At 35.0% G+C, this 13,536-nt stretch overlaps 1 protein-coding gene across 15 annotated transcripts in view; it reads right to left on the reverse strand.

Annotated features, from left to right (window-relative positions):
* Positions 1–13,536, reverse strand: part of MYO9A (myosin IXA) — a 341,194-nt gene that overhangs the window by 70,361 nt on the left and 257,297 nt on the right. For all 15 annotated transcript variants that reach the window (XM_036243152.1, XM_036243160.1, XM_036243103.1 and 12 more), the window contains 5 exons: positions 8,624–8,766; positions 5,041–5,264; positions 4,437–4,553; positions 3,450–3,638; positions 1,879–1,926 (listed from right to left, as the gene is read on the reverse strand). In XM_036243152.1, the coding sequence (XP_036099045.1) occupies positions 1,879–1,926; positions 3,450–3,638; positions 4,437–4,553; positions 5,041–5,264; positions 8,624–8,766 (721 nt within the window). The remainder of the gene's footprint in view (positions 1–1,878; positions 1,927–3,449; positions 3,639–4,436; positions 4,554–5,040; positions 5,265–8,623; positions 8,767–13,536) is intronic.

Consider the following 13,536-nt stretch of genomic DNA (forward strand, 5'->3'; position numbering starts at 1 on the left):
GTGCCCTGACCAGCAATGGAACCAGCAACCTCTTGGTGCATGGGTCGATGCTCAACCACTGAGCCACACCAGCAGGGCTTGTGCTGTATTTTATACAACTGGCAGAACAGTAGATCTGTTTACACCAGCATCAGAACAAACACAAGTCAAGAGTTGTGTTCTGACATTATGAAAACTCTGACCTCACTAGGCAATCAGAATTTTTCAGCTCTGCTGTAATCTTATGGAACCACCATTGTATATGCAGTTTGTGATTGAATAAAATGTCCTTATGCAGCACATGACTATACACTAACCACACTAAACTGTACTTTAAATGGTTAAAATGGTGAATTCTGCTATATGGATTTTGTCACAATTTTTAAAAGAGCTGTATCAGTTTACAATTCAATTGTACAAGTGACCCTTTTTTGAGACAACCATCATTTGCAGCTACTGCATACTTCCCCTTCCCATTCGAAGCAACTGACTTGATTTGTGCTAAGTAGTCAGCAATTTTACCCATGATTGCTTTTGAGTTTACTCAGTAAAGAAGAAAAATAATGTTATTATTATGAAAAGTTTTGATCTTGCAAAATCCCTGAAAGTGTCTCAGAAATCTCTGAAGATCACACTTTGAGAACCACCAGATTAAAGAGTTTATATAAGTAGAGAAAAAGTATAGAAGAATGTGCACCATATTATTATACACCATACTATTAACTATAGTGATTCTCTCTGATGAGATAAAATACCCAGAAATAGATGTAGCATGAAATAACAAAAACCTATATATGTAAAATTTTAAAACCCTTCCTACAGAACACAAAAATAGATTTGCAAAGATTCAAAATTATAAAGATGTCAGTTCTATATTAGCTTATAAAGGAAGCAAAAAAAAGCACTAATAGATTTTTGCCTCATCAAACTAGACAAGTGAATTCAAAGTTCATACTGAAAAATAAGTAAGAATAGCCAGAAAAATTCTAAAATAGAAAAGTAATTAGGGAGGATTTAGCCTTGCTAATTATCACACATAAGAAAAGTTCAGTAATTACAGTAGTATGGAATTAATGTATAAATATTCATATCAACTAATGGAACAGACTATAAAAGATCCAAGAGGAATTTTAGAATATAAAGAGGGTGACATCTCAAATAGATGGGTAAAGATGGACTTTTAAATAAATGATGTTGGATTTGGTAAGAGGTAAAATTAGATTCGTTTCTCATATTGTACAATAGGATAAACTCCATTAAGATCAGAATTTAATTGTAAAAAAATGTGACCATTATCTATCATGGCAAAAATATAAAAGTGTAACAACCCACATTCATATCTTACTGTTGAAACTGAAATATTAGATATCCCTATGGAAAAATGAAGCAATGTTTATCAAAATAATAGATGCATTTTACCTATGACCCAGTAATTCCAATTCTAAGAATCCTCCTCCACTCACACTTACATACATACACACATACACAGACACAGTTATTGACTGTGCCATTCTTGTTTGTAACAGCACAAGACTAGAAACAACCAATGGTTCAGCAAGGAATATTACAACAGCTGTAAAATAGATTTCTATGCACAGCTATGTTTTCTACTGCTACTGTAACAAATTACCATAAACTTAGCAGCTTAAAACAACAACCATTTATCATCACATAGTTTTGTCAGTCAAAAGGCAGGCATTTTAAGAAGTTACAATTAATAAGAAGTCAAATCACAAAGATAAAGTCACATGTCATTCAAAAAAATTTTAAAGCCATAAATGATTACACTTTAGGCAACTGATACACTTATTCCTTAAATATATCCACATAAATACTGTATGATATGCTTCAGACTGGTCTAAATATTACTTTTTTAAAACATAAAAAATTACTACTTACTAAATCAGTTTCTTTTTTCCTTCTTTTTTTTCTTTCTGTTTTTGGCACCTGGTGGGAAACAAATACAAAAACTGTGCTACAAGAAAAACCAACATATATTCTTACTTCTTTGCAAATGCTGAGATTTTTGCTCAAAGGTAAAAGAGTAAACAAATGTGAGAAATTTTGAAGTTTAGTGAAAACAACAGAATGAAAGGATACTTTAGGAACTATTTTCTTTTTAAACCTCAGTTCTGTCCAGAAACCACACCATATAAATTTAAATGATGATTTTATTTTATTCATTAATTAAATGATTACTAATTTTAAAGACTGCTCTTTCCCTATTTTGGCTCTAGAAAACTATCCCAGAGCTAAATGTAAAAAGGTATCATTTGGAACATAAAAAAGCTCTTTTACATATGATATTTCCTGATAACTATTTTCTAGTATAAAACAATCCAATCTTAACCTTTTAAAATTATAAACAAAAGCAGTGTAAGCCTAGTAAAAATCTTCTTCTGCATAACATAAAGACCTTAACCTAGATCTAGAACAAAAAAACTTTTAAGGATTTATTTGTATATGACTACTTCAAAAATGAATTAAGATAGTTTATAAATCTAAACACATATAACTAGAATAACTGAAAATAAAATGGAACATAAAAAAGTATTAATAGCCCTGGCCGGTTTGGCTCAGCAGTTAGAGCGTCGACCTGTGGTCCAGAGAGACCCAGGTTCGGTTCCTGCTAAGGGGGCGTGCCTTGGTTGCGGTTTGTCCCCGGCCCTGGTTGGTCGTGCGGGTGGCAGCCACTCGATGTGTCCCTTTCATGTCAATGTTTCTCTCTCTCTCTCACTCTCTCTCTCTCTCTCTCTTCCTCTCTCTCCCTCCCACTCTATCTGAGCAAAAAAATGGAAAAATGTCCTCAGGTGAGAAAAAATAAATAAAAAAATTAATTAATTTAAAAAAATTTAAAAAAAGTATTTATAGTATTCCTAATACCTAATCATTAGATACCTAATTATTTCAGCTGGGGTACTAAAAGAAAACACATTGATAACTTTATCTAAGCCTATCTCTTCTGTAACACAGATTTCATAATAGTTATTTAATAGGGCTGAAGCAAGAATTAAATAAAATATCAAATACCTAGTCCAATTCCTGGCACTTAATAAAATAAAGATAATAGATTTCTTGAAATACACATTTTTCCTAAAACCTAATTCAAGGAAAAATATAATTTGTGGGTCCTCACATAAAGATCACTAGATGATACAGTGAATCACATCTTCAAACACTATTTTACAAAAGAAAATTCATGTTATGACCTCTGTCAATGCTGAGGATATAATCTTGAGGGCACAACATTATATTTTACCTCAGTGCAGAATGTATTAATTGCAGACTATTTAGAAAATATGGTCTGATAAATTTATAAGACAGAATGGAGTTTGTTAAATCTCAAGTAATGCTGAATTGACTGAACATGTTCACTGTAATGTTTTTCTCAAATACCAGATGTCCCAAACAGACACTTAAGCAGAGTTAATAACTGAATCCTTTTAAAAATCAAAATATATCATATTTACCTTTGGGGGTATACAATCCAAAGTCTTGAATTCATTCATATATTCATCTAAAAACACTTTAAAAGTGTTGACCCAAACTCTGACTGGAGATTCTCTCCAATCACGCTGCTCAAGTCTCATGGTCTTTTCCAGAATCTGCTCAAATAGTGCATAGAGGTCTTTATACCGTATGCTTTTCCCATCATCTATCTAATAAGCAATAAAAGAAGAAATTTTAAAAAATTTAAAAAAATAAAATTTTAAGCTTTTTGGAAGAAATTCTTTAAATACAGAAGACTGATTCAATTTGCATTGGGTAGTATTTAGAATAAAAATTAGGAACCAGATATACTTTCTAATGAGCATGCCCATGAAGTCATGTGGTATTTACAGATGTAAATTCCCACTCTACTGTGAAATATCTGAGTAAAACCTGTAAGTTTCAGTAAAATACCTAATAGTTTTAACAATGCAGTAATTTGAAAAAGTCCTGGGATTTTCTCCCACAAATCTGGCATTAAGTTTACATACCTGAGCATCAAAAATCAATTTTCTAAAACATAACCAATATCATAAGAAAGTATAAAGTAAACCTGGAAGTGATATAAACTGACAGAAATAAGTGAACAAAACTGCTCTAATTCCACTGGAAAAAACTGCATAATAATTCCACACATATAAAAATTACAAGCTAGAACTAAAGGATTATGAAAAGTCAAAATAGTAAAGAGCCCCTGGGTGAAACAGAATTATACCCAGATTATCTAAATTCAGTATCTTAAGAAGATGAAAATATACTCAAAGGGGGAAAAAGAGAACTACTCAAGGAAATTCGAGAAAGCTACTAATCTAAAGTCAGTCAGCATGCTTTTCCCTAGCTATATCTAAAACAAAACAAGGAACTTGAGGAATCTCTAGTTGAACATGGCCTCTGTAATATCTTCTATAGTACTGACAAATTTTTCATATGCTGATCTACAAAACACATACTAACACTGCCCAACATACCGCCAATGCAGATGAATAAAAGCTGAAGATATTCTGCCGGAATTCTTTCAGGGCTTTTTTAAATACAACATCCACTAGTGTGTCTTTCTTGCTGTCTTCATTATCTAGGTCATTCATCTGGGGACCACAGAAAGAGTTTTTGTACAAAATCAAGTAATTGAAAAGAAGTGAATGCAATAGTGGACTCATATGACTGCCCCGAAAATGCAAGCCACTGCTATTATGTGACCCAGGTAAAGCACGACTAAATAGTCTGAATTTTATTGCTACTAGATGATTTCTAATGTCCCTTAACATTTATGATTCTATAGTTCTACCAGAAAAACAACTCCCAAGTATGCAAGGAACGCCTCACATTCACATACAGAATATTTAACATGATAATTACAGTAAAATGAAAGTCAAGAGTAAAGCCTAAAACCTTAAATTCTGTTTATCCAGACTGACTAATGCATGTTATATTAATTGTACCTTCCTGGCAAAGAAAAGATCATCTAATTAATGAAGCACATGTCACCTTGATCCCTAGGGGCCATATCCTGATATATACAAATATTCCACAGTGTAAGCTGCTCACGGGCCTAACTCAGCATTAAAACTGTACCTTTTTCAGCAGAAATTCATCCATACTTTTTAAATCACTGGCACTTGTTATGATCTGGACAGAGTCATTTTGCCAATGCATAGATTCCAAAGCCACGCTGCTGATCTTCACACTTCTCTTGCGCTTTGCCTTTGGAGAGGGCTCTTTGTTCTCTTTGAACTCCTTCTGGCAACTACCAGGCAATTCTGGGCTCAAAGGAGGTGTTGGGTGATACTGAGCTAATTCTACAAGTCAAGATAGAATAGTAAATAAAAAAAAAAAAAAGAAATTTAGTAAAAATATTGAAATTTCTGCATTCTTCTTTTTTAAGTGTAAGTTCCTCTAGTAAGTCACTTCTTTGGGCAAGAAACACATGTAAATATGTGAGAAACAAAGTAATATTAATGTTTGAGGCCAGGCAGTTGAACAATAAATCCAGAATGCACATTTGTACAGAAAACGTATTTAAGAATTACCACTTAGCAACAGAAAATACTATTATGTCTTCCTAAGGTCTGGTACTGAAAACCTAAATGGAAGTGTCTTATAGTACTGACGTCCGGAGCCCAGAGACCTCAGTCCCAAGGAAAAGAAAGAAGAGTATAAAAGTCACACTAGCATGTTAAATGCTGTTAACCCAGTCACAGTGTTATTATATCTGTTTGAAAGAACACCCAGCTATATAAAACTCTAACAAGCCAGTGAAGGTTGATAATTATTTCCTTACTAAGAGCTAAAGCCATAAATGCTTCAGTAATAATATCTCGACTTAGCTTGGCAACCTGTTTAGGGAACCAGGTGACAACTGGCTCACTTCTGCTTCAGTCTCTTTTGTATTTAGAAATTTTTTATATATATTCCAAATAATTGTCTGAATTTCTGAGAATTCTTGGAATGAACTGGTTTTGTATATAATATTACAAAACAACAAATTTTCTCTACAATTGTTTACACCAGAGAAATTGTATTCCGTGATGTTCATAACAATCTAGAACTACACTAAATTTGCTAAAACCCTACCTGGAACTTCATGAGAATATTAGCCCCATCTCATTTCAGGTATCTTCTTGTTTCCCCTTATATGTATTCACCTTACCCTCTCTCCAATGATATAGCCTCATCCCATCTAAAAGCTAATTCTGATACTGAAAAAAAAAGATAGTAGCCTCCCCTAAATGCTTACTTCCACCTCAGGCTAACCCAATCTCAGATACGATGCCAGAATAAAAATTACAAATATATCAGATACAAGTATATTCAAATTGGTATCAACTGATTTTTAAAAACATATTTTTCTTTATTGATTTTAGAGAGAGAGGAAGGAAGAAAAGAGAGTAGAAACACTGATGAGAGAGAACATAGATTGGCCACCTTCTCCATGCCCCTCCACTAGGTATCGGGCCCACAACCTGGGCATGTTCCCTGACCGGGAATTGAACCGGTGACCTTTTGATGCATGGGTCAAAGCTTAACCACTGAGCCACACCAGCCGGGCAGTATCAAATGATTTTAATTCAATTATAATAACCTAGATATATAAGTATTAAATTTAGCAAAGTCAATATCTTTCTTATAATAAAAGAAATAATAAATTCTTCATAATCTTCTTTTATCATTAAAAACAAGGGCTACTTTAATACGTTTCTGCCTAAAGATAATTAAAAAGCTACAATCTTAACTTTTTTTTTTTAATCCTCACCTAGGAATATTTTTTCCACTGATTTTTAGAGGGAGTGGAAGGAAGGGTAGGAGGGAGGGTGAGAGAGAGAAAAAACATCGATGTGAGAGAGGTACACTGATTGGTTGCCTCCCACACATGCCTTGACCAGGGCAGGGGATCGAACCTGCAACATAGGTACATGCTCTTGACAGGGAATCGAACCTGAGACCTTTCAGTGGGGGGCTGATGCTCTAACCACTGAACCACACTGGTCAGGACTGTTGTATCTTTCTTTAAGAGATAGTAACTTTCTTCCTAGCACCTCCTTCCATTTAATTTAATACTGGTATTTTACCCACACACACTGGTATTTCACATACATTACCACATGCTCATCCATGTCTGATGTATATCCCTACTGAACATAGCTGACATCTTTATACATAATAATTAAAAGAGGGCTATTCTAATAGTGGGATTACTGAAATCTTTGGAGAGTTAGTTATTCTAGTATTTTAAAAAGTCAGACTGGCACGGCCAGTGTGGCTCAGTGGTTGAGCGTTGACCCATGGACGAAGAGGTCGCCGGTTCAATTTCCGGTCAGGGCACATGCCCAGGTTGTGGGCCCAATCCCCAGTGGGGGGCATGCAGGAGGTGGCCAATCGATGTTCTTTCTCATCAATGTTTCTATCTCCCTCTCCCTTTCCCTTCCTCTGTCTCTAAAATCAATAGAAAAAAAAAGGAAAAAAAAAGTCAGATTGTTCAACAGATGAACTAAGATTGGGTACTTTCAAATGTGTTATAATTAATGCCCCAAAAGTTATTTATTTATTTATTTTTATTTTTTTATCCTCATCCGAGGACTTTTTTTTTTGCATTTATCTTCAGACAGAGTGGGAGGGAGAGAAGGAGGAAAAGAGAGAGAGAAACATAAATGTGAGAGAAACACATTGAGTGATTGCCACCCATAAGACCCCAACCGGGGCGGGGGACAAACTGCAACCGAGGTACGTGCCCTTAGTGGGGACTGAACCTGGGACACTCTGGTCCTTGGGCTGACGCTCCAACCGCTGAGCAAAACCAGTAGGGCAAATTGATGCCCAAAAAGTTAAAATAACAGCTACCATTATAAAGTTCCACGTACTGACATATAGTAGGTACTTAATACGTAGCATGGTGGTTAAGAATGTGGACTCTGGAGCTAGACTACCGGGATTCAAATCTCAGCTTTGACCAAGCCAGTGTGGCTCAGTGGATTGAGTGCCGTCCCATGGACTAAGAAGTCCTGGTTTGATTCCCAGTTTGGGGTACATGCAGGGGTTGTGGGCCCAATCCCCAGTGTGGGGTGTGCAGGAGGCAGCTGGATCTGTTTCTCTCTCACATGGATGTTTCTGTCTCTCTCTCCCAAAAATCAATAAAAACATATTTTTAAAAATCTCAGCTTTGCCAATTACTATATGTGTATAAGCAAAAAATTTCTCTGTGCCTGTTTTCTTATCTATAAACTGGAAATAATAATACCTCAAAAAGCAGTGAAGATCAACCAATTTAATGCATACATGCTTAGTACAATGCTTTGTATGTAGTAAGCACTCAAATATTAGCTGGTATTATCTTATTTTTACTAATAATACCTATTTATCTTTGAGTGTTTGATGGCTAAATTTTAACACTTTGAAAAAATGGGTTAACCAAAGAGTCAACCATTCTTAAAGTAGTTGTTGCTTCGCTGTTTTGTGCCACATTTCCTTGGATTTTCTATTATAAGTACAATGTATTTTTATAACTATCTTTTAGTTAGGGAAGATTTTAATAATCCTGGTCCTATCTCATTAGAATATCTAGCCAACAGGATTGCCACTATGAATACTAGAGCAATAACAAACTTTCAGAAAGAGTAAATAGGAATCACGAAGACAATCTCCACCCTTTGTCCATTTTTACCATCAGGAAACTGATGAACTGGAATCATATCTGAGCCAGCAATGAGTGATGAAACCTCCGACTGGGTGGCAGGTTTCACTCTGGTAGTCTTCTTCTCCCCTTGTTTCCCTTTGGCCCAGAATCTCATCCTAGCTCTCTGAGGTCTATTTAGAAAAAATAAAAATAAATAAAGGTAAAAATGGAAATCAGCACGTCGCAGTGACAATATTTGTATACCATGTTAAGCTATATTACAAAAACCTTTCACGTGCCTTAGTTCATGTAACAGTCACACATAAATTTAATCATATTTAATTTTCATCAATAAGACCCAGACATTAAATAATTCCCTCAAATAAATGGCTACAAAGCAGTGGAACTAGGATTCCAACTCAGGATTTCCAATTCTTAAACTAGTATGTCTTCATTCTTGTCTTCCTTCTAGCTTAGATTTATTGTATAGACAACTTAACAAGAAAGAAAATACTTTTAAAGAAATCACTGATATCCCATCATTCTAAAACATGTTAGTTTACTTTTTTGGATAATTTCCTTCAAGTCTGTATCAATAAGCCTACCTATTTTCACATTTTGTAATCATGATACAGATACAATTTTAAATCTTTCCACTTACCATTATGCAACAAAGGTTTTAATATTACTCTTTCATATTCATTAGTCATCAATATTATTAACAAAAGCCACCACTTACTTGAGTTGTTATCTTGCTCCAGGCACAGTAATAAATGCTTGTGTAGGATTATTTTATTTAATTATTACAACCAGTTTACTTCAAACTATTAAATTAAGCATTTTACAGAAGAAAAACTGAAAGTTTAATCAGTAGGTACCTTTCTCAAGCTAACAAGTAACAAAGTTGCAAATCACAATTACTATGCTATATTGCCTCATTCTTAGTGCTTATATATTCTTTTATTACCTAAATCAAGGCAACACCTTGAGATAGTAACAACAGCTCACATTTAATGACTACATTATCAGGTATTCTAACCTCATACTAGGAGACTTATCTGTACATTACTTTGTTCATTCATATGTTCACTGAGTTAATAAACAAAAATATCTGAATATCTAATAGAAGCCAGGTATTATACATAATATGCCTAATTTTCACAACTACAGCTAACCCTTGAACAACACAGGCATTGGGGCACCAATCCATGTACAACTGAAAATCGCATATAACTTCTGACTCTCCAAAAACTTAACTACCACTAGCCTTACTAATATAATAATAGTCAATTAACATATATTTTGTATGTTAAATGTATTATATACTATAGTCTTAAAATAAAGTAAGCTAGAGGGAAAAAATGTTATTAAGAAAATCATAAGAGCCCTGGCCGGTTTGACTCAGCGGTTGGAGCATCGGCCTGCGGTACAGAGAGACCCGGGTTCGGTTCCCGCTAAGGGCACGTACCTCGGTTGCAGTTTGTCCCCGGCCCTGGTTGGTAGTGCGGGTGGCAGCCACTCGATGTGTCCCTTCACATCGATGTCTGTCTGTCTCTCTCTCTCTCTTCCTCTCTCTCCCTCCCGCTCTATCTGAACAAAAAATGGAAAAATGTCCCTGGGTGAGAATTAAAAAAAAAAAAAGAAAATCATAAGAGAAAAAAATATATCTACAATATTGTATGTATTTATTGCAAAAAAAATCTGAGTGGAATTGGACCCAAGCAGTTTAAACCTATGTTGTTTAAGGGTCAAATGTACTGTGATAAATAGGTATTATTATCCTTACTTTACACATGAGTAAACGAGGTTGAGAGAGCTGATGAAGCTGGAAGTTAAAATGAGGTCTATCTGGTTTTGAAGCCCATGATCTATTGTCCTTTTTTTTGGAAAGCTTCTTACTAAACTTATATGTCCATTTGGTATAAAAAGAAATTTTCTACAAGGCTTATTTCAAATGACAGCATCTGTCTGCCATTCTCATTCCTTTTTTTCTGCTCCCTAGAGACAACCCTTTTGAATTAATTTAACTGAGTCTTTTAATATTTACTATACTTACATTGCTATCATATCTGTGACCACATAATGATTAAGCATGTTCTACCACTTTTGTTCTACACCCTCCACAAACACAGATGTGCCCCCAATCATATCGTAATTTTAGTTAGACCAATATACAGTATTTCCTTTTAGTAATTAATATTCACTATTTTTATTATGGAAATACTCACAACTAAGACATGTAGGACCCTGTATAATCTTTTTTTCTAGAGTTAAATGTTGTTTTACACTTGCTTACTTTTCTCTACACAGTTTCCCCATTTGTACATATCTCCTTTCAACATGTTCAAACATAGTAGGTACTCCATCAAGTCTCATGTTCTTGAAATCTCTCCCAGAGCCTTCTTTCTAAAAAAAAAATTTTTCTTTATTGATTTTAGAGAGAAGAAGGGAAAGGGAGAGATAGCTTCGATTGGCTACCTCCTGCATGCCCCTCAATGGGGATCTGGCTCACAACCTGGGCATGTGCTCTGACCAGGAATCGAACGGGTGATCTCTTGGTGCATGGGTCGATGCTCAACCACTGAGCCACACTGGTCGAGCACCCCAGAGTTTTTTAACCTGCTCCAACCTGGTATGGTTTCCCTCAGTGTTTGCTGTAAAACTATCATTTGAAAAGCTACTTTCACTGTCATAATGGAAATTGTTTTGTCCCTGCAATCAAACCTTGTTTCTCAAACCTCTCTCATCTCAAACAATTTGGTTCTTGACCAAGTTGTTCATGGAAAAAAAGCCTCCTTTGTTGAACAAAACTCTGTTTCTCAACCTCACAACTCTTTCACACTGATATATCAGTATGATAATAAGCAAAGGAGAGAATGTGAGTCAGTTTTATTGCTAAACCTCTCATTGTTAACATTTCAGAAATCTGTGCTGTGAATTTTTTTTTTTCTGCTTTTGTTGCTGACAAAATGGAAGATTAGTATAAAAGTTAAACATAAAGAAGCCATCAAGAGTGTTAATGTTGCTAAGGGTGTGAAAGAAACAATTATCACAGGCAATCAAAGAGATAGAAAAACTATTGTTGAGCCCAGCTGGTGTGGCTCACTGGTTGAGCATAGACCCATGCACCAAGAGGTAACCTGTTCAATTCCCCGGTTCAGGGCACATGCTCAGTTGTGGGCCAAATCCCCACTAGAGGGCATGCAGGAGGTGGCCAATTGATGTTCTCTCCCATCAATGTTTCTATCTCTCTCTCCCTTCCTCTCTCTCTAAAATCAATAAAGAAAAAATTAAAAAAAAACAAAAAACTATTGTTGATTCTGATAAATGAAAAGCAGTTTGCTGAGGGTAGCATCTTGGAGGCAATGACATGTAAAAAAGCAAAGATGCTACATGATGACTTCCTAAAAGACACCCCTGGAAAGAGTGCTGAAAGTGATTTGTTTAAGGCTAGTAGGGCGTGGTTTGATAAATTTAAGAAAAGTGTTTGTTTATAGATTAGACAGTAAAACAGACATGTACTGTATATAAGAAAAATTAAAATACAGAATCATTTGGGGGTCTGGACTGAATTAACTCAATTTACATTATTTCTAATGGGAAAAACATGATTTGCTTTCTGAACAAATAGCTTCTTGAACAGCTTTCCAGAACTAATTAAGTTCGAGAACTGAGGTTCCACTATATTGTTTTATAATGACATGTCTTTTGGTTGTGAGTCTACTTTTATCCATTATGTTGGGCCCTTTTATCTAGAAATTCATGTCCTTCAGTTCTATAAAATTTATTTGAATTACTTTGTTAATAATTTCACCCCCTCCATTTTCTTTGTTCTGTCTTTCTAGAGTTCCCATCAGTGGGTCATTGGATCTGGTGAACAGTTTCTATAATTTTCTTATTTTTCTTGTCTCTTCCATCTCTTTGTCAATTTGCTCAACTTTCTGAGATATGGCCTCATTTTTCTAACACTTCTGAGTTGTTTCTTTATGCTATTATATTTTTAATTTTCAAAAGCTCTTTTTATTGTGAATGTTTCTCTTTCACGCACTCAGTTTGGTTTCATAGATGTAGTTATATTTACTTATGCAGGTCTGTTTACAGTCATACTAATCTGCCTTAAATTCCTCCCCTTCTCCCACGTTTTCTTTCTTCCAAGTTGTATTTTACCCATTAGTTTTAGTCTCTTTCATATAAGATGTTTCCTCAAATGTGTGGTGAATAAAAATAGGATAATTTTTTTTTTAAAAGTTGTTTGGAAGCTCTAGTGTGCATTGTGGTGCTTCCCAACTGTGCTCTTCCTTATAGTGTTATCTGGTTGGTCTGTTTTATAGGGAGAGCCACTGATACCAATATCTCTAGTTCTTTCCTAGTGGGCTAGACAAAAAAGTGACAAAGACTCCTTAAATCACCTGCTTAGAGGGTATGTGAAATGTGGAAATGTGTGAGTCGAGAAAAAAAGCTGGACAATCTAACATTTAGTATGTAAACATTCACAAAATTCCTTGTGCCATATATGTACCTCAGTTTTCAAAAGTCTCTGGCAAACTCCAAGTGCAGCAATCTTCTGTTTTATCCTTTCCAGGGAATAACTCTCCTATTTTCTTCTAGGATTGGGGAAGAACAGTCAACCTTATGCTTCTTTCTCAGCTTTACCCAGTTAGTTTAGGATTCAACTTGCCCTTATTAAGGCATTTAAAATTGGTCTATTTAATTTTTGGATACTAGAGTTTTATTATTGTTGTCTTCTGTTGTTTTGCTGCTGTTGCTTTTGTTTTTTGTCCTGTACAGGTTTTGTCATTTTATTTTATTTATTTATTTTAAAACATTTTCCCTAGTAATGCAGAGCTCTAGGAACTCTTTTTTTTTTTTTCCCCCTTTATTGATTTTAGAGAGAGAGAAAGAGACAGAAAGATTGATGAGAGAGAACATCGATTGGCCACCTCCTGCATGCCCCTCACTGG

The sequence above is a fragment of the Molossus molossus genome, unplaced genomic scaffold (genome assembly GCF_014108415.1).
Source record: "Molossus molossus isolate mMolMol1 unplaced genomic scaffold, mMolMol1.p scaffold_m16_p_1, whole genome shotgun sequence".
Classification (NCBI taxonomy): Eukaryota; Metazoa; Chordata; class Mammalia; order Chiroptera; family Molossidae; genus Molossus; species Molossus molossus.